Genomic DNA, 21,272 nt, shown 5'->3' with positions numbered 1-21,272 from the left:
ATTAAACCTCTATGCAGCAAAATGCTGGTCTCTTCTCCCAAGTTCCAATTGAAAGGATGAGAGAAAACAGCCTCAAGTAGTGCCAGGGGAGGTTGTATTGGCTATTAGGAAAAATTTCTTTACCAAAAGAGTGGTAAAGCATTAGAACAGTCTGCCCAGGGAAATGGTAGAGTCTCTGTTCCTGGAGGGGTTAAAAAAAATGTGTAGACACAGCACTCTGGGACCCCACCATAGGCACAGTGGTGCTGGGCTGATGGTTGAACGTGATGATCTTAAAGGTCTCTTCCAACCTTAATGGTTCTATGATTCTGGAAGCTTTATCTCTTTTTAAGAACGTTTTCACTTGAAGTCTTTGTGGATAAATGCTTGTGAATGAGTGTTAGCACAGGAGAGCACGATGGATAGTGACCGGCAGTCAGGACACACAGGTAACCTGAGGAGCTTCAAGAGACGCAAATGCTTATATCTGGTGTAACCCAGAGGACTATAAAGCCTCATAAAATGTTATGGAGAGTCGCCCTAGCTGGTACAGGACCACAGCAACATAAAGCCATTTGGGGATCAATTGACCCAGTTTAAAATATGAGGGAGCTGCACTACAGAGTAGAGCTAAAGCAGCCTATGACAGCCTGTCTGCACCCCCCTGTATAGCTAATATGAGCGTGTTTAAGCATAGCAGCCAGTGATAGAGAAATGCCACCTTTTAGTACACCTCAGTATCCCCCTGCTGCCTCATCCTGTGCCTCACAACCACCCCTTATTTTTTTCCCCTCGCTCTTCTTTTGCCCACTTCGCCCCAGGAAAAGCAGGAGCTGCTCCTGTCACATCAGCCACCAGTCTGAGCTTGGGGAAGGTTATTTTTCATTTTCAGGAGGATGAAGGGTTCAGCTCAGGAATTCTATTGTTTCAGAGCATTTGCTTTACATTATGGTTTCCAAAAGGTATTTGCGTATGCAAACACTACCCATCTGCTCTAAGGAATACTTTGCATTTTTAAAAGGTTAATTCCATTTCAAACCTACTGATTGAATTGGTAGCAGAAACCACTCTCGTCTGCTCACTGTATTCAGTGTCACAACACACAGCCCATGTCTTTACAAGGAAAGACTGTTGCTGCTAATTGGCACAGTTTTTCTCTAAATCCTCACTGAAATAACTTTTCTATTCATTAATACGGAGTTGTGTTTTTCTCCTCCAAAAAGAAGGACTTGCGTATAACGTCAATGTACTCTACGGGGAAGTCCCAGACCCTAAGCAGAGACATGTATACCGGCACAGTTTTGAAACAGAAGTTTTTCAGGTTCTAGGTGAACCATCATGATGACATCCTGACTCCTGCCTTCACAAGGACGATGCTTTAGCTGGGTCCACTGGGCAGATGCATGTGCTTAGCACCGACCCGTCCAGAGGCATGGCCTGAGAATGTGCCCCTTTGGAAACCTGTAAATCAAGGAATTTTCTGGTTTGGGAGTTTCCAGCATGTTGTAGGGGTTTTATTTTTAGTCACAGTACAGAGTCCTTCCATTTACCCATCCATATCAGTCTTCTGGTAGAGGTTTGGAAACGGCCTGTATTTGTTTCAACAGGTTTTTAGTTCCACTAAATTACAAAACATGTTGATTTTTATCTATTTGGTACTCTATTATGATTTTATTGAATTGACACCCCCAGAAAACAAATCCTCAGACTTCAGAGAACATGGAATTAAAGCTCCAGAGAGAAGATCAGACCACGCAATGGCTCTCACCATTGCTGTGGCACCAAGTCCTCCCACCTGTCCAGAACTGTAGGTATCCAGTCTGAGACATACACTTACCCACAGTGCCTTGTTTTAAATACTGAGGTTATTTCTCTCCCTCCACAAGGAGGCAGTAAGTTTTGGTTTTATACTCTCAGTTCAGATTTTGCCCGAGATGTCCTGCCCTTTTCTTTCGCTGCAGCCCACAACCTCTGGCTCAGAGCACAACCACAAGTGGGTCTCTCTACCTTTGCAGGGTGCGGTGGTACTGCACAGCAACAAGACAGCAGTATCCTTTTTTCTCTGCTGATACGATAAGAGTAATCCACTCCCGCAGCATCAGTGGATACCGTTTAACTGGTTTTTTTTATAAGCTAGGGCTGTCAAATAATAGAAAGCCTCTTCAGTGAGGATTTAGATTCGTGTCAGTTGTCATGAAATGTAATGACAAACGTATAACCAGACTGGCCCTTCAAGACAGGCTGTGCTTTCAGGCAGCTACTTTAGGACAAGTAGGTCAGCATTCAATACAAAAAACAATACGACTTTCGGTGCACCCGAGGTATCTGTGTTTGGTATCTCTAGCCACGCTGCAGCTGGAATAGACTGAGACTTTAACGAGTGCTTCATCAGCCTGGATGGAAAAACAATCCAAGGTACGCTCCACTGGACAGGGATAAAGACATCTGCCCCGCCAACTCAAACAGGAAGGCGGCTAAAAGCACTGGGTGGAATCCTGAGCCCATTTAAATTAATGGGAGTCTGTCTAATGATTTAAATGGACTCAGGCCTTTGCTTCTTAACTCATGCTCACGCACATTTTTCATTAATAGTCATTCACTCAATGCTGTTTCCATATTCCATGCCTATTATTAGGACTAAAAATGCAATGCTAAGAGCTACCACAGATGAACTACCCCCATCACCATCCTGCGGTTTCCGAGGGTCACAGTAAAGGGGCCACAGCTAGTGCTGGGCTTCTACAAACTGGCAAATGCAACCCAGAGCCCTTCTCTGTCCTGACCTCAGGAGCCGAAGCATCAAAGACAAGAAGGAGCAGGAAATATCTCTGGATGAGCCTCGTCCTCCCACAGGCATAATGTGGTCCTTCAGCATTTGTGACAGAGATCCACCACCGATCTTTTTGTTTCTTTTTCTTAACCTCCAATTATTTAGATGAATGATCTTGTCTGGAGATTACTCCTTTGACCAGAGGCATGAGCCCAAAAGCCCGCGGATGCCAACCTGCAGGATTCACTGGTGCAGTCTCATTTGTTTATAGAGAACACAGAAGGTCCTGAGAACAGCAAGGGATCCGTTATATCAGCAAACGGCAACATCTGTGCTCTCAGCCCTTCTTACAGCAGTAAGCGGTGCCCCTCCAAGCTCACCCCAAGCACTGCTTTCTGGCCTTACTCTGAAGTTTCCTCCTATCCTCTGTCACAACCGCATAACTGACAGCTGTCCAAGCCATCCCAGACCAAAGCCAGCCAAGCCCTCCCCTCCTCTCACACAGCCCGCTTGTCCCCTGTATGGGACAGCACAGGGGACCTTTTTTCATTCTCTGGTCACGGATGAACATAAATGTTTGGCAGAAGGGTTAAATTCTGGAACAATTCCAACAGAAGCAGAGTGATGGGATGCAAGTTGCTGCTCTCCTCTCCAGCTTCTTGGATGGGCTATTTTCATCTGACCAGGCTTTTCCCAAACTTACTTGGAAGCTGTGCTATCAGAGCTCACAGCCCAAACCTCTGTTACAGATGTACTTTCCTTTGTAACAACAGTCAGAGCTAAGCGTATCTCTGAATGAGACGGGGGAAGAAGGAGTTGGAGTCTGATTTATGGTTTAGCTGAGGAAGGGGAGGCTTCAGCCCAGCTGGCAGCTCCAGGACATCCCTCTCTGCCTTTCCAGCCTGGTTTGGGAGTGCAGGGGCTCTACCACCACCACAGGGGCTCTGGGTCTCCTTGATCGCAGCCCTTTGCTCTGCACACTCCAAAGGAGTGAGTGAACCATTTGAGAATATCCTATTTATGCTGCTGCTCTGGCACAAAGTGGGAAAGGTTCACACTTTAGAAAACAGCTTTGGGGGTACTCATACCTCCTCCTTAGCCCTTCTCCTGCACAGATCTCGGAGCAATGTCACTGTGGAGGGTCTGGCACTTGGGCTGAATCCCATTTTCCTCAAGAGACAAGGGTATTCTATGCAAGATCCCTGTGCGGCAAAGACAAGCAAAGACAATTTTACTTTATATCAGAAACTGCTTTCTAGTTGCTTTTCTAGAGAAGGATCTTTACACTCCACCTGTACATTTGCTGCAAGTGGAAACACTACTTTCTTCAGTAATAGGTGAGAGAAAACAGGTGAGGCTGAAGGAAAATCCCCCAAGTTTCCTTTCTGTGCCTGATTTCCTGGCTGCTTTCAGGGACAGGTAGTTTTTGCTAATGAGACTTTCCATTATAAAGTTTCCATTGCTTTGGAAAATATTAACTTTGCCGACTAAATCAAACAGGCCCTGCAGTCATAGTTAGAATATCCTAAAGATTTAGTTCCCGGTAATAACAGGGCTAAACCACAGCACCACCAGAGGCAAAAACTATATTATTTGAAATGAAACTTCTCATAAATATCCAGCTATGAAGTCATTTTATATCAGCTGCTCTTATATAAACTGGACAAGGCAAACTCTCCCATCCATCAGCATTAAGGCTGCCAAGCAAAATGACTTTATAGTCATTGTCTGCAAGTTTCGGAAACTTCCCTCTCTCTTTTAGGCTTTCCCAGGAAACACGGCGTTTTGCTCTTTTTAAGAACTTTGCTGGTATAGACAACCAGTAGCACTACCAGTGTCATCTTCAGGCTTAAACCTACTCTTGTCTTCCTCTTCTGTCTCTCTGCTGGGAAGTGGACAGACGGACAGACAGACAGACGCGCACACGCTGGCTGTCAGCAGCCACTGGCCAGAGTTAGTGTTACTGCTGACTCCCTAAAGGTGTTTGGTATCGCGTTCCGGGGATGGGACAGGAGGCTCAGGTGTTTCTGGGTGAAACTATAACGCTTTCAGAAATCTAGTCTACTTAAAGGATAGCAGAGAAATGAAGCAAACTTGAAAAGAACCCCTAAATATTTGGAAGGAAATACTAGCTTGTGAAAGGAATTTCCAGATGTGTTTGTGTGAAAAAGAATCAGTATATCTACATATTAAACCAAGCCCAAGCATTTGGTAGCAGAACAGTGCTAGCAGGAGCTTCTTTTGCCTTTGAAAGTTAGAACTTGAACACCTGCAGTCACCAACGATGATGGCAAACTGCAACACAGAAATCTACAGTCAGTCACTGCTGGAGACAGGTCCAAGCTGGGTCACCAGAAGCCCAGCCAAAGCCTCACAAGATTTTGGTTTTTTTTTAATTTTCGAGAAATTACATAGAAAACCTTAAAAAAAGGGGGGGGGGGGATAACGATCCTCCATTTTAACATTACAAAGAAAATAATTAAAATGTATGTTATTAAAATATGCCAAATTTATAATTTAATTATACAATTTCAGAGCCTTACAGTCTAATAGCCCCTCTGTATTTTGCATAGTAGTGAACAATTGCTTTCTTAAAGCTCACAGCAGAATCATTTACTTGATGCTGGAGAATAAGTTAATTACGGATCTCCTGCCTCTGATTAATGGATTTAATAATGATGTTACAGTAGAATTATTAATTTATACTTAATTGCTTAAAGCACTGACAATGAGATTCATGGAACCAATGTGTCAGCAAACAGGACCGGCACCAAAAAGGACAGCCATTAACCTCCACCATTTGCAACTTCTTTCCACAAACTCAGATACTGTTTTCAGGTGAGCCGAGCACCTCAACTGAAGCTCAACTCTGGACGACATTAAAAAGTCATCCTAGGCGATTGGCACGACACCAGGTAACAAACAAAACCAGTAGGTACAGCCCCCCATAGCCTGCTCTTACTCACCAGAACAGACTAAACGCCAGTTTTCTCTAATGCTTCTTTCGTGCATGTAATAAATATGCAAAGTTTCTTAATGGAAACGCGTTGAGTCAGCCAAGATTTACTCCTCTAAGGGAGTCCCAAGAATGGGTACTTTAACGCAGCCTAAGAGAGCACTGCAGGACAGGGAAGGGAAAATGGGCACTTCAAAACTTTGGTGTTTTGCCATCATTCCTCACAGGGCTCCTCTGTGCGTCTGGATAAGAACCAGATCTGCGAGTTCGGCAGAAACCAGATTCAGAAACCTCTGCTTAATCCAGGAAAACTCACATTAACAAAAATAAAACCAGAATGAAGACCTGAAGCACATTCAGTCTGAAAGAGCAGTATCTCAGGAATCACTAGCAATAGGATTTCAAATTGCATCAGCCGTGTACCTTACCTATTACCATGCAAAGCAGAATAATGCAATACAAGACAGCAGCCTAACATAACACCAGCCCCTAAGAAGAAGGCAGGAAATGAATAGGAATACAATTTCCTTAACAATTCACTTACAGGAATTATTCCAGAAGACATTGTCCATCTCCTGGTGGAAGATGCAGTCTGGGGGTACAGGAAGCACTGGGTCATTTTGCTGTATCCTCTCACTGCCCATTATCCAGCTCAGGTACTGACCCATCCATGAGATGGTGGCAGAACTCCTTGCGTTGATCATGCCATATGGAAGTACCCAGAAAAAAACAGGGAGATTGCTGCCTGGCCAGCACTGCCCTGTCTGTTGGGACAGCCCTCTCATTAAAGGAATTATGCACCAAAATGCCTTTTCACATCTGATGGCAGAAAGGTCCCCTCATGCCCACAGCTGCCCCTCGTGGGAGGGGTCCCAGAAAGCCCAGCTGCACTGCTTTCAGTTCTCCAGGCAGTACCCGGGGGAGGGTGTCTTAAAAGCAAACAGGATTCTTTGGTGCTAGTCTCGCAGCTCCACTAGCGACACCAACACTTTGCTCCTTATGATTTGTTTGGGGACATACCTAGGGCTAAGACAATTTAATGTTTGTGATGCAAATCAACACTTTTTTTCCACCAAACCCCACAAAGCGAGCTTCAGGGATTAGAGACATGCCAAAACAATGCATATTTTTTACTGAACCAGATGGGACTATGCCTTTGGTTGTGCCACTTCAAACCCAGCCACACGTCCTACCTTGTTTCCTTGCCCCTCCTTTAGCCTCTCGCTCTGCCACACATCCATCCAGCCTGGAGAGCTACAGCAACCTCTTCCCAGCTTGGCACAGCTGGTTTGCTAGTGAAAGATGTTTTAAGCAGCTATGGGTGTTTCTCTGTGTACCACAGTGCATTAACTTCTCCTCACTCCAATTTGTTCCAGGTGAGCTCAGGAATCATGGCCAAATCACTTCAGCTGTAGATTGCCTGCCAAGCAGCAGCTGTTTCCAAAGAGACGTACAGGCATATCCTGTTCTATTCAGAGTTTGAACCCACCAGGAACTTGGACTACGTTAGCCCCATAAATGCCAAAAATGCTTTCTAGGATATTTATGATACGTTTCCTCAGTGCCAGGATACAGGAAGTATTTCCTTGTATGCTTCTGTTTTACAGCCCTCGAATTGCAGGTTTCCTACAAGATGACAGGCATGGTTCAGCCTTAGCCGGGGCAGTGCTGACCTGCAGCCTCTCCCTGCTTTGGCTCCGCTTTTGCACGTATGGTTTCACCCCTATAAACAGTTTTTTTACTTGATGGGAGCCTTAGGAAATCCTTGTTATCTATATATACTCATCCCTGATAACTGTAGGCACAAATAATATAACAGACAGTGACAAGTAGAGCCTATAATGGAAAACTGGATGTGCAATTACAGTTTGATGAGGAAGTGTGAAATAGAACACATTAAACTGAGTAAGAAGGCGAGACAAGAAATCAATTTCCCATAAGATTCAGTAGTCACTTTTTTTTCTGAATCTCAATGTTAAAAGCATCAATTACAACATAATTTACTCCTGTACAGTCAGGTTCTATGTTCAAAGCAAAACCATGCATTCTAGAACATGAATTAGCCCAGCTGTGAGACAGAAACAAGCAGTGCCCTGCCAGGTCTCTCCAGGCTGGCTTTAAGAAATGCTCCACCCAAGCAGTGAAATTGTATTACATGCAGGGAGAAAAAAGTGATTTTCAAGCAGCCTGCTTCCGCCCTTAAAGCGAAAGGTAATCTCCACTTGGTGCAGAAGGGATGAAGCTGAACTTGGCAAAAGCCATGGATATGTTTTGTAAACATACCGCCCCAAAAGATTTCCCTTCGTGAACACGACCAGGGGATGCAAGGCTGGTACAACAAAATCCATCCTTCACTGAGCTCACATAACCAGCTAGGCACCATGAATGTAAAAAGAATAGAAAAGGCTGTTTGGGGGTGACTTTGGGCACAAGCATGATTCCTCTTTTATTTCATTTTGTTATCAGCATCACAGTCATACACGCATCTTCAAAACGTGATGCACACAGCGTTATTTTAAGCTAACAAAGAAAGATGTTTCATTTGTAGAGAGTGGTGACCCTTGACCGATGCTACTGAGCTAAACTTGCAGGGTCTGTAAGTCTACTGTGCTTTACTTCTACCTCCAACTGACAGCAAGATGCATCTCCACTGAGGTGCACGTGGTTTGAAGAGAGGTGACAGCAGCCCATGGTCTAGAGACAAGAAACCTCAGGACTGCAAGGGAGGGGAGTTTTCTGGTATGAGGTAGGATGATACGGAGCATGCCTAAATCCTGAGATGTACAAAGAAAACTGCCGCACTTAGTGAGAAACGACCCTGCAAACCCATCTCCCTGAACTGGCAGAAATTTATGCACAGAGAAAGTGGGAAAAGAAATCAGAGTTAGCTCCTTGGTCCTCCTTCATGACTCACAGTGTAGGTATATCTTAAAGTTAAGCGCTAAGAAAGGAGGAACAATGCATCTAATACTTCAGTAAAACCTCTTTCTGGTTTCTCCTAAGGTTCTGTGACAGCTTCTGCACTTCGGTCCTGGAACCAAACGCAGATCACACTATTCTGGGTTGCAAACCTCAGACGCCCATAAACACCAAAAAGAAGCTACATGAAGAGAGAACAAAGTTTCTTTGATGGGTTTAGGCACTTCTCACCTTAAATCGAAGAGTTTAAAGTCAATTCCAGCTGTCCTGAATTGTCTCCTGCTTATAAAGAGCCTGTAAGTAAACTGTTAATTCAGAACCTGAGTTGACATTATTAATAGATGACATTTGGTGTTAAACTTTTCTCCAGCCTCGCTCAGCTCAGCTCAGCTCTGCTCTGCTCTGCTCTGCTCTGCTCTGCTCTGTGTACCTTGGGTGCTACTTTCCTACCCATGTTTATCTTTTTGTGACTATCTTTTTCAGGGTGGAGGGGGGAAGTTCCTAGTAGTTAATTTATTCATTTTACACTAATTTACTCTGTTCCCCTCTCTACAATAGCTGTGATACAATATCGTTTCAGTAGTGCAACACTTTGCAAATTTGGCTCAAGGAGGCAGTGAGCAAACAGCTTTTCAGAGAGCTTCAACTCAGCTGTCAGAAGGGGCAGTTTGGTTTCTGCGCAAGCAATACTTGCATTCCAAACTGCATTAGAGAAAAGCCAGTGGGGTTGTATGCATTTTTATTTATCAGTTCCAGATTAGGAGTCCGATGCTGATTTCTCCTTTAAAGCCTGCATTTGCAGTAGGATTTATATTCTAAAACAAAAGGAGGATTGTGATGGTTTTCTCCCACTAGCTCACTCCTCTTTTTTTTTAATCTTTCTTTTTTTTCCCTCCCCTGGCTTTACTCCAAGGACCTTTTCTGCTTGTTTATTACTTTCTCAAGATGAAGCACCCAATGGTTACAGCAATGCTTGTAGTACTGGTGCAGGTTTCTCAGAGTTTCCCTGCCTTGTACCACCGAGGTTGGTGGAAGCTGTTACGAGAAGCGGAGAGTTGTGGAAAATGTAATTTGGCGCTTTGCTCTGAGCCTAAAGACTGTCCAGCCGGGACAGTATTGGACCGTTGCGGTTGCTGTTCTGAGTGTGGAAACGCGGAAGGTCAGATCTGCGACTTGGATCAGGGCAACCATTTTTATGGGCAATGTGGGGACAACCTCGAGTGCAGGCTGGATGCTGATGAAGCAAGGTTTGGGGAAGTCCCTGAGCCCCAGTGCGTATGCAAGTCTCAAGAGAGCATCTGTGGACCTGAAGGGAAAACCTACGAGAACATCTGTCAGTTCAACAAGGCTTATGCTACAAAAAGAAATATCAGCATGAAACATAAAGGACCCTGTGAATCAGGTAATATGTACAAAGGCGCTTCCAAACTGAAAAAAAGATATGATTCTTATTTTTGGATGTCTTACTAGATGCTCTAGTCTGATTTTATTAATCTTTCATTTTTGTTATCATTATTTTGTTATACTACTACTTGTATTAAACATGGTTCAGCAGCTGGTACTTAATCTGGTACGTTACAAGCCTCTGTATTAGACTAGTGGATTCAAATCACATGGTGATCAATATGCCACAGATCTACAGGCTAGCGCTGCTCTGAATAAGCAGAGTAGTGTGTGTAGTTATGAACTGGTTATATGTGTAGTTAGGAGTTGGTAAACAGATTGGATAGGCTGTGAGAACTGGGCAAATAATTATTATTGTGATGGTGAGGACTGACTTGATATTGAAGTGATGATAACAAGGCAGATCTCATTCATATATATACACATACACATGAGTATGTATCTATATGTGTATGCATGCATGTATCCACCTGCGTGTATATATGGCAGTCAGTGAAGCAGAGGCAATAGAAAAACGCAGGGTTTCATTAACGGGTCTGTTCTTTTCAAAAAATAGTCTAAAAAAATCCAATTTCATAACAGTCATAAAATCCAGCTAACCCATGAGATAGAAATCTAAATGTTAAAACAAACTGAAACACTTTCTCTAAAGGCACTTGCAGTGCATGAACAGTTCTCTGCAATGATTGTTAGTAGAAGAATTCTTAGCTGGATTGTACAAGGGAACTCTGCCTCCTGCTCAGACGCTGTTCTCATTCTTCACATTATTACAAGTCTTTACTCCTGGGCACTTTTCACCTAAGTCACGTGAATAGAAAGTAAAAGGAAAAAGTGAACAGGCTTTCATTTGCTGAATATTTTTTTAAAGCTGATTAAATATGTTCTCAAATGAATTAAGTAGAAGAGGTCTCTAGGTAACAAATGGGTCACAGTTTTGGGAATCCAAAACTGTACCACAGGCAAAGGTCCATATATGGGAGTAACTCGGGTACGTTTTACCCACCGCTTGCTAGCAATCTGTTGCTTCCGATTTAGACTGTCAGCTGTGCTTTTATATTGAATGAACACTGGACGTTGAACACTTAAAAGGAAAAGTGATGAATGGGTAATACCAGACTTCTTTCCCCTTTCTGTAGCTGCAAAAGAAACATCCATTAAAGAATCCCTTCTTTGCCATTATGGTATTAAGCTAGGAAATGAGGCTTGTCAGTAAAGAGACATTCAGAAGACTGCGTACCAGCCCACAGTAGGACTGAAAGCCTGTTATCCCTCAGGCAGGTGTTCTTCTTTGGGATTAAAATAGCATCAGTTCCTGTAGCACAACCCCTTCAGGAATATTTCAGTTAGAAGTGCCACTCGTAGCAACTGATGTTAACTTTGCAGCAGCAGTAGCTGTTCAGGCACACAGGCTGAAAGCAATGGTCTGCTCTAATTAATTAAACAGAACTGGCTGCATACAAAAAGCTTTAATTTAGAGGTACTACCACTTTTAATTGCTGGTGGTGTCATGCATCAAGCCTTGCAGTCACCCCTGAGGCTGTAACACTGCTCATCAAGCAGAAGGAAAGAACTCAGCTGCTTTGCATGCATCACTCCCAGTGCTTCCCCACTGCTTCCCTGGGTCCCCAGAAAGGCGGGACCCTCTCTCCAGGAATGCAGAGAGATTTCCTACGGTGGCCCAGCTTATTGAATTGGAGAGAAGCCTGGAGGAAAGTTCATAGGCGCGACAGTGCTGCACTGGGCTTAGCTAAAGAAAAGGAGAGCCTGTCTGGCTCTGGCAGAGGGAAGTGCCTGGCTGGCATGTGAGCCCAGCTGCAGCAAACCCCTTGAGCCTGAGGTGGGTACGGGGCTCACCGGGGTGAGGGAGCACAGGTGCCGCTCTCCTCAACCTCTCCAAGTAGCAGCCAGGCGCATAGGTTGTGTTTTAGACCCTGGAAGGGGGCTCACAGCAAGTGGTAGGGCACAGACATGCTTCTGTGGGGCACCATGCCTCGCTCTCCCATCACTGTCCACCAGAGAGACCCCTCTTGGCCAAGGCCACTCTCTGAGGGTGGGCATGTGAACCCGCGGACTGTTTTGTCACAGCTGCAGCTGGTGACAAAAGGCAACGGGGAGTCTGGCTCTAAGAGCAGCGACCTCACTTTCTGCTGATTCCAATTTGCATGAGAAACAAACACTGAACACTGTGGGGGTTTTGGTACCAAGCTATAAATATAACCTTCACTCAACTCAAAGCACTTTGTTTTGTTATTTCTCCTTCAAAGCATCTGCTGTTTCCTGTTGATGCCAAACGGATTAATTGTATACAGCAAGCAATGAATAAATAAACAACAATAAACCCCTTTCATGAGAAGAGCACAGCCTTTTATCTTCTGTCCATCACCCAACAGAAGGGGAAGAAAAAGGCCTGGCTCCTGAAAGAAACTCTGGAAAAGCCCTTCTTTTCTTGAAAAGAAAAAAAATCATATCACCTAATTCATTATCCTGGATTGATACTGATTGTGAAAGATGAAGCAGTATTTTGACTTTTCCTGGGTTCTGGTTTATGTCTTCTGTAACACATGAGGATAATGCATTCTGTCTATCAAAATGCTTTCTATAGCTATCGAGAAAAATTTATCTACTCCAGGAATGAAAATGACAGGTTATCATAAGAGTAAAGATCTGTTTCTAAAGACATATTTATGCAAAAGAAGTGCCAGGCACAGGAGAATTTGTCTGAACACAAAATTTGAAACACTCAAAAATGAAGTTTGTAAATTTCTGTTAAAATGTTGCAGCATTATTTCAATTTTCTCCTGTAAAATACAGCAGAACGGTGTTGAGATGTATTATTTTATTTCTGGAGGCGCTTCAAGTTTGAGTAGATAACGCAAGTATTTAGTGTGTGTTCATCTCCAGAAGTGGCAGTTTGGTGACATCAAAACTGTGGTTCTTTATTGTTATGACTTTGATTTCACGTAATGCCAGTCCTGGTCAGCCTGGTCCAGCAAACCTTAACTCTGTCTATAAAAAGGACTCAGGTGGGTGGGACTTGGATCATATCTAGAGTTTTCTATGTAAGCTATCAACTGGATTATCCTTACAGTTAATGGAGGAAGGTGTATTTCCACTGCAGAATTCATCTTGGTCTATGGTAGACAGTGCCAGACAAATTTCTTGTACGTGAACAGCTATAACGTTAGTTTGTAATTCAGACCTTTATGTCCTGGAGGCTAAGGATGTGTCTGCATGGCGTGGTTAAGCCAGAGCCCTCAGCTCAAGGACTCTCTTCTCGGCGATACTTCAGTGTTGTCTGTGTATCTGTAGGCACCTGTGTTAGCATTGGGGAAAAAAATACTAACCAGTCAATGCCTGCCTACTCAAAAAGTTTTCAATGCTGTATCTGTACAGGAATAACTCAAAGAACTCACGTGAGTCAGCTCAGTGTCCTGGTTCCGGTTCTTTTTCACATGTTCAGCTAATTACAGTGGATGTATCATTAAAAGGACTGTGGCTACACTGAGTTTTAATATTTTGAAGTAGGTTGTAATATTAGCCCTCATGTGATAAGTTCATAGGCAAAAAAGTTTCAGTTTAAGATATTCAGTTAATGCTGATTTGAATATGAGAATTTAGAAATAATAATAAGAGGTTTTGAATGTACAGCTGTCATAAAGAACAAGCATTTAAGGGTTTAAGTATCCTTGTTTGAAAATCTTATTTTAGAAGAGTACCAGGGTTGTTTAATGAGGCATTCATAAATGGGGAAATTGATATTTGCTGTATAATTTGTTTTCCATCAATTTTAATCAGCATGCATTTGGTATTTTCTGCACATACATCAATCCTGAAAAAATGACAAATGCATTAGAAACTTTGCTTGAAATCCTGAAACAAGCTGTTACTATTTCAAATGCTGAAGCATATATGCTATACCTACACATTGATACCAACATTGCCAGTAAAAATATATTGTTTACTCATAAGTTTCTATTTCCAGGCATCTAAGATCTGTACATGGCCCAGAAAATGCATTCATTTTTAAACATTAGCATAGAAATAGAAAGAAAACAGACTTTTGAAGGAAAAACATTTCTTGCTGAGGACAAATTCATCAGGAAAAAAAACAGAGATCTCCAAAACAGGAAAGCTGTGACAACAGTAAATAAGTTATTTTGCTCCCTGCTGCTAAATATTAACATCTCCTGTTAACATTTAGTATGTTCTTACACGCTTACAGAGGGATATGTATTTAAAACGTATACAAATGCATCAGTTTACTTTTTAATGCCTTCCAATCCCTGATTTGGCTCCCTCTCGTGGTTAATGTCAGCTGCTTCTTTGGAAAAAAGCAGGAGAGGATAATTCAGACGCAATAAATAAACAGCGGAGGGGGATGACGGTGAGAGAACAATAGAAAACAAATAAGTAGAAATCTAACAATTACAGGAAACATAACATAAAACCTTATAAAGTAACTGGATTACGACGATGTTTATTACTTGTCTCATAACAAGAACATCAGACGAAATTGGTGGCAATTGAGGATAAGTGTGAAACGTATTAATACTGTTATTCTGTAACTTGCTGCCATGAGTTCATGGGTAACAAAGGGGGGTGAGATTTTAGAAAGCTCAAGGCAATGAGGTACTCAGAAAAGAAATTTTGAGAAGCCAGCAATCTCAGTATTTTAGCTGTTAATCTAAGCAAAATGTAACAGAAACTAAGAATTGTCATGTACAATCACACTGCTGTGTGATTGCCTGCTCCAGATTCTCCTATACTTTCCTTGGAAGGTCTAGTTGAGTGTTGGCTGCAGGACTGGTGGGCCTGGAGGGTGCTCTGTGATGGCCACTAGTGGGAAACAAATTAAACTTTCACCTTAAGTTTCATGATTGTGTATGACAGGAAGGACAGATGGGTCTTTGACATAAGTGTTTCTAAAAAGCCTGTCCACTCTTCAGTGGTATGCAAGGAGTTCTGAGCTTTAAAAGCCGCTTGGAATCATGCGGCTCTTTATAATCCGTAAGACTGCAAAAAGCAAACAGATTTTATCCTGTAAAACAGGAATTAAACTTATATGCTTTTGTGTTTGTATTGTCTTTTGCTCACTGTCTCCTGAAGAACTTACCTGTTGGTTCTTTGCAGCTCCTGTTATCTCTGTGCCACCGCAGGATGTCCAGAATTTCACAGGCAATGATGTAATTTTTGGCTGCGAGGTGTCAGCCTATCCTATGCCACAACTTGAATGGAAAAAAAAGGGGAATAAAATGTTTCTGCCAGGAGATGATGCCCACATCTCAGTACAGGTAAAACCTGAGTTTTCCACATGTCACAGAGTTTGCGATGAGGAGTAGGAGGATTAATCAGTAAATTCCCCCTATGGAATACAATATTGCTGCAATAGGTTTCCAACAGGGGCCCTCTACCAATGTGCAGAATTCTGATTTCAGTCCATGCAAGGATCATTGCTTTGGCAGTCCAAGCGGAAGAAAGATCAGGCGGGGCCTAACAATCTGACCTACTTCAGGGAAAGAAAGATGGACGACTCTCCTTACACAGTTTGAAAAGCTCAATGCATATATAAATGGAAACATTTAGGCTACTACCTAAAAGAAGGAGTGTTCTGGGAAGGATGGCTGTTGGCAACTGTTTTACTGTTCTTGATGCAGAAGCACAATTCTGGCAGATATCTGAACTTCTCCTGTGCAAGATGCTGTTTCTGGAGACCTGCCATTCGAGTTCAGTCCCTGAGGCATTCAAAGGGAACGCAAAGGAAGTTGCGTATTTTATGGAGGACACTGTTTTAATCTGAGGGGAAAGAGCAGAATGGCATTAGTATAGGCTTCAATCAAATCCAGAGATAGCCTGAAAATTTGAGCTAAAATTAAATAAATCAAAATGCTAATGTTTTTAAATGGAAATAACATTCTGGGGAGAAGAGCTAACAAAGTCAGGGATACAGGCAGACTGCAGAAAGGATGAAGGCTGCATCTGCATGCCTTCTCCAATGGATGATATGAACACTGTGCAGAGAAATGCATGGAAAATCTAGCTTTCTGGATACACAACCCCAAAAATGAGAAGATCCAATGGATGTGGAGCATAACCTGAACAAAAAGGTAGACAGAAAAAGCTAATTAAGTAGCAGAAGTACTGAAGTACTAAGAGTACAAGTTATTTAGAAATGTTTCCAAAGACAGCATAAACAAAAGTGGGATTAGGGCACTTAAAAGTTGCTAAGAAAAAAATGGTGCAAGAAGCCACAACCAAATGCAGGTCACCTCAGAGGCTGAACTGAGCCCTGACCACCCTCCTCCTGAATACAGTCATCTCTGTTAACATTTGTTCATGGCTCTGTATTATTAGTTTGGAGAAGGAAGCTCACCCCTCAGAGAGGCTTTAGCCTGAGTAAGTCGAAACTGACTGTGAGGGGAGTGTGAAAGCTCATGGTATGTCCTGCCAATCCATTAAAACATGGATGAATGCCAGCTTAGTCAGGCCCCTGGTCCTGAACGATTCACCCAGATGCCCCTGCTGCTCTCATCCTGGAGGAGTTTATGAGCCTGAGAACAAGTGCCAATGCTCTGAGGCAGAAATAAATGGTGCTGGGACAAGAGGTGGGAGAAGCACTGGGAAGCAGAAGTATCAAAAGGGACAGGAATCGGTGCGCTGTGAAAGGCAGTGAGGTTTAAATACCAGAATAGAGTAGGGAAAGCATTAACTTGGAGGCACAGAGACAACAGGGTGTTACAACATAAGCCAGCAGGATCAAAGAGAATCAAAGCATGATAGCAATAAAAGTAAAAATTGGAATGATTCTTAATGCTGTCACAACTATTTTAAGAACTATCGTGGTGTCACCTAGCTACTTAATCCCAACTATTTCTTTCTCCTCTCAAAGTCAAGAGGTGGGCCTCAGAAGTATGGTGTGACCAGCTGGCTGCAGATTCAAGGTCTCAAAAAATCAGATGAAGGCGTTTACATCTGCCACACCAAAAATAAGTATGGAGCAACATACGCCTCCGCAAGACTGAAAGTCATTGATGGTATGTGTTTTTTATATGGCTGTGAAGAATATAAAAATGCATACAAGCAGGCTGCAAAGGGCAAGTTTGTCAGAATGCAAATGGAGGATATGAGAAACTACCCAGAGATGTCCATGTTTAAACTCTTCTGTGTGCTTTTCTTTTACTTTATCCCTTAACAAGAGATTAAGTCCTAGGTAGTCAAAAACTGGAAGTGCTTATGAATTCTGGGGGGAAAAAAATTACTTACATGTTAATTTTGTAACATGTTGCTGCTTCCAGAGAGCAGAAAGCTGTGAATTATAGCCACGCAGCCCAGACACTCATTATCCCACTATCCTTATCCTACAGAAGTCCTTTAACATTCACAGGAGCTCTGCACCCAGAATAACAGTGGCCGTGGCTGAAGGAGTCATTGAAGTCATTGAGTCTGCTTAGCTGTTTATTTTTCAAGAAGTTAGGAAGGAAACAGCTCTTGTTCCTTAATGGGAGTGTTTGAAAAGATGTAAGAAACAGCTTCACTGTTGTTTTGCATTGGGCCCAGTCCTGCAGAATAACACCCTTCCTCTGAGGAGAACTGTTTCCTGGCACATGCAGGAAAGAAATGTGTTGTCTTCTATTTGCTAGAGGAGTTCGTAAATGGTGTCTGGTTTGTCACTGACCTTGTTTCAGCAAGTGATTTTCAAAGCCGTATTGTCCCTGGTCCTGTTTTCAGGTGCACAGGACCTGCAGAAGAGTGAACTCACAGTTTAACAGTATTAGGAATTAAATGTATTTTCAACATCTTAAAATGCCAATGAGATAAATTTGCTAATATTCAATAAGCTTTGATGGTGAGGCTAAGTCATAAGATACAAACCTTCCGCTTTTAACATATAACTTAACAAGGGGTCAGAAACACGGAGCTTGCAGATCCCAAACCTGACTTTCCTCTTCGTTCCTATCTAGATACAATTAATTTAATCTGGACTCAATTATGTCTTGCAGGCTCATCTCCTGCACTTGCTGGCAGTAAAAGTGTAAGCTACAGTGTTGAATATGAAGACTATTACGACCATTCTGATGATGAAGACGAGGAAGAATATGAATCTGGGGACTATGAGAACTGAAACAACTCTAAATAACAATTTTTGTTGTCCAATGTCTTTCACATTCTTGTTATATTTACTAGTAGTCCCTATGTTGTAAATGGCTCCTCTGATAACACACATATTCACTTGCGTATCGAGCTTCCTGAAATTCAGCTTTGGCTGAAGTGTATCATGCTACTTACCAGAAATAAGAACATTTGTAAATTCATACATTTAGACTGTTAAATAAAATCCTTAAACATGCACCTGCCTACTAAGTATACTGGAGGGATCAAATTCTATATTAATTTTTAAAATGCAAATTATAATTCCTTTCAAGCATTCTAATTTGTCTACCAAAACCATCCAGAATTTGTACCTTGTGTCAATTTCCTTTTTCTGTAACGTACTAAGAAATATCAAGAAATTGTTCACATGGCAACAAGCCTAAGTAGGAAGGTTGCAAAGGAGTCTTTAGTCTCCCTAGTTTGTATTTTCTCATATGTTTCGGCAAGATTTTCCTTCTCATTTCGAAGTTTCCATGGTTAGTCTCATCAAGGGCAAATTATTTGTCTTCCGGGGGGTTGTTTACTTTTAATAGATACATGAAGCAATCACAGTGCTGTTTTACTAACAATACTCAAAAATACCCAGAGAAGGCATCTTGTGCATTCAAACACCTAAGCACACCTTTTGACTCCTTTTTGTAACAGCTCCTGCGCTATTCCCAGACAGTGCCAACTCCTTCCCACCAGCTTACAGTTCAAGATTTAGGATCGTTCTTTTTACTCTGAACAGAATCACACTTAGTGAGAATTACTGTAGTTTGAAGAAAGCAGCTGTTTTGCAGCTCAGTGCGTGCCCTTCAAACACAGCGATTTTCACAACAGACCCAGTTATTCATCCTGTGTCTTCCATCATCCAAGACTTACTCCTGCAGCTGACCCAATCCAGCAGTGCGACACTTCAAGAAATGGCAGACAGAAAAGCAGGCATCGTTTGCTTCCTGAAAACAACCAGAACAGACTTGCATTTTTTAGACTGGCTCTACCACTTCTTGATCAGCACGAACCAGACAGCAAATGAAATGCTATTCCAAGCTTCAAGGTGTAAAGTGTTCACCCTGAAAAATGTCTCCAATTGCTTTTCTTAACTGATTACAAGAAGTAAGGCTCTGCCTTAATGAGTGATGGAAGACACTGAACTAAGAAACCCACTTTTGGAAGGCCATTAACACCTCTTGGTTCCTGTTAGCTGAGAAGAGATAAACAGCAGTAAATTACTGAAAGAAATAAACAAAGAAGGAAACAAAAGTTCAGGGGTCTTGATTGTAAAGCCTTAGTACCTGCAGTCTTCTTTATCCCATGCACAAAAACATGCCACAATTACCACACACACTGAGGCCACTCAAAGGTATATCAATGATGTTAAGGCAGCTTTAAGGGCAACCTTGCTGTATGCATATGCATACTGCATATATTTTTTAACGTGTATACAGAGAATCACAAATTTCTCCTTTAATGGGCTGGTTTGGGCTTTTTTTCCATTAGGCAGGTTTTTCCTTTCAATTTAAATTATGTTAAGAGATTGGCTATTGTTTGCCCTGAGGTTTTATTGATCTTTGTCCAGGTAGCAAACAAGCAAAGAGTAATTTATTTAGGTTTGGACTTCCTGAAGTATTGTCAACTTCTGAGTAGAAAGCATGTCATTGTGTCATTGAAAAGACTAATTAGTTTTAATTCGAAGTATGAAATGGCTTCATGTTTAACTACTGATTTTGTTGTTATGGGCTCTTCCTGGTCTTGTTAGTGATATTTCTGATAACTTTTTTTTTGCTTATCAACTATATATTAACTTGAGCATAAAATTGTCTGATAGAAATCACTGATTTCTTTTTTCTTAGATAGGTATTTTTAATGGAACTATTTAATCTGCAGATGTATACTCAATTTTGATCTGCATTGCAAATGAATGAATTAGACTAATAAAACAGTCACTAAGATGTGGCAATAGATACTGACATAGACTACTATGTGGCACAGGAAATAATCTTGAAATCATTAGCCACAGATATAAATGAGAATTCTTTAGTGCCTTTTGCTGTTGTTAATGTAGAAAACTAAAAGAAAAGAATGTTTGAGAAAATTTGTAGCAGAGCTGTTTCAGATACCAGTGTTTGGCTTGATGGACTATGTCTAGTTCAAAAAAGCTAACCTCTTCAGAACAAAGGGTTGCAAATTAAATATATTGCTTTTGTCTCTGAACATATTTTTTAATATACTTAATAATTTGTTGCAAATGATTAGCCATTCCTTTCAGTAAGTAAACTGAATTTTAGGAAAGAAAAACATATCGATGCAAAAAAAGAAGGAACATTCATTCCCTGAACATTTGCTAGTTCTTTTGGGGTGGGGGACAGAAATGGCTGGGTTTGTTTATATGCCTTAATCAAGTCACTTAAAATTAAACAAAAAGCTTGCGGGGAAGATCCAGCCCTCTTTCTGCAGTGTAGTAACTGAATGGATCTAATCATGAGTACATTGCCTGCAGCAGCAAACCTATTCACAAAAACACAAAGGAACAGCAAATCCGGGAAGTTGGTTTTACTCCACCTAGCAGAAAACGAGATAGACTTGAGCTGGAAGCTATATATTAATAAATACTGCAGGGATGTCTCAGTACTGTATGTGGTGAGGCAGATCTAAACCCTTTCTTTAATCCAGCTCCCCCTGAACACATTAGGCATTCTGTTGTTACCTTCCATGGAAGCATGTCTGAATTTCAGGGCATGACTTCCTCCTGAGAATCCCCATCACACAAGTGTCTTCGCTGTGTTGCTTCCCCTCCCATGTAAAGATAAAGGAGCTGTACAGAAGTTCCTAAATTAATTACACTCCTTAACGCAGCTTTGTCCTTCGAGCTAAGACTCTGACATATTCTGGGGTAGTTTCACAATCCAGCATTCTTACTCGCTGCGCTAAATCTCAGAAGTTTTTCTAGTATTAGTCTAGGAATCCGTTAATTCTTTAGCTAGATCAATTTTTTACCCTTAAAATAATCATTCTATAGCTGACAGAAATCAGATACAGAAATGCAATTGCCTGCATCTGAGAGATTAAATGATTCAATTGATGATTAAATAAAGCACAAACAGTCACATGGCC

The 21,272-nt window shown here is 41.9% G+C and overlaps 1 protein-coding gene across 1 annotated transcript; it reads left to right on the top strand.

The window, feature by feature from the left end:
• Window positions 1-7,951: 7,951 nt before the first annotated feature.
• Window positions 7,952-20,283, top strand: LOC104065622 (kazal-type serine protease inhibitor domain-containing protein 1). Its single transcript, XM_009568125.2, has 5 exons — window positions 7,952-8,920; window positions 9,538-10,026; window positions 15,159-15,319; window positions 16,915-17,059; window positions 18,026-20,283. The coding sequence occupies exons 2-5, from the start codon at window positions 9,570-9,572 to the stop codon at window positions 18,145-18,147; spliced, it is 885 nt and encodes a 294-aa protein (XP_009566420.2). The 5' UTR covers window positions 7,952-8,920; window positions 9,538-9,569; the 3' UTR covers window positions 18,148-20,283.
• The last annotated feature ends 989 nt before the right edge of the window (window positions 20,284-21,272 follow it).

The sequence above is a fragment of the Cuculus canorus genome, chromosome 14 (genome assembly GCF_017976375.1).
Source record: "Cuculus canorus isolate bCucCan1 chromosome 14, bCucCan1.pri, whole genome shotgun sequence".
Taxonomy (NCBI): Eukaryota; Metazoa; Chordata; class Aves; order Cuculiformes; family Cuculidae; genus Cuculus; species Cuculus canorus.
The sequence above is the reverse complement of the archived record's forward strand: the minus strand, read 5'-3'. Positions and strand labels throughout refer to the sequence as shown.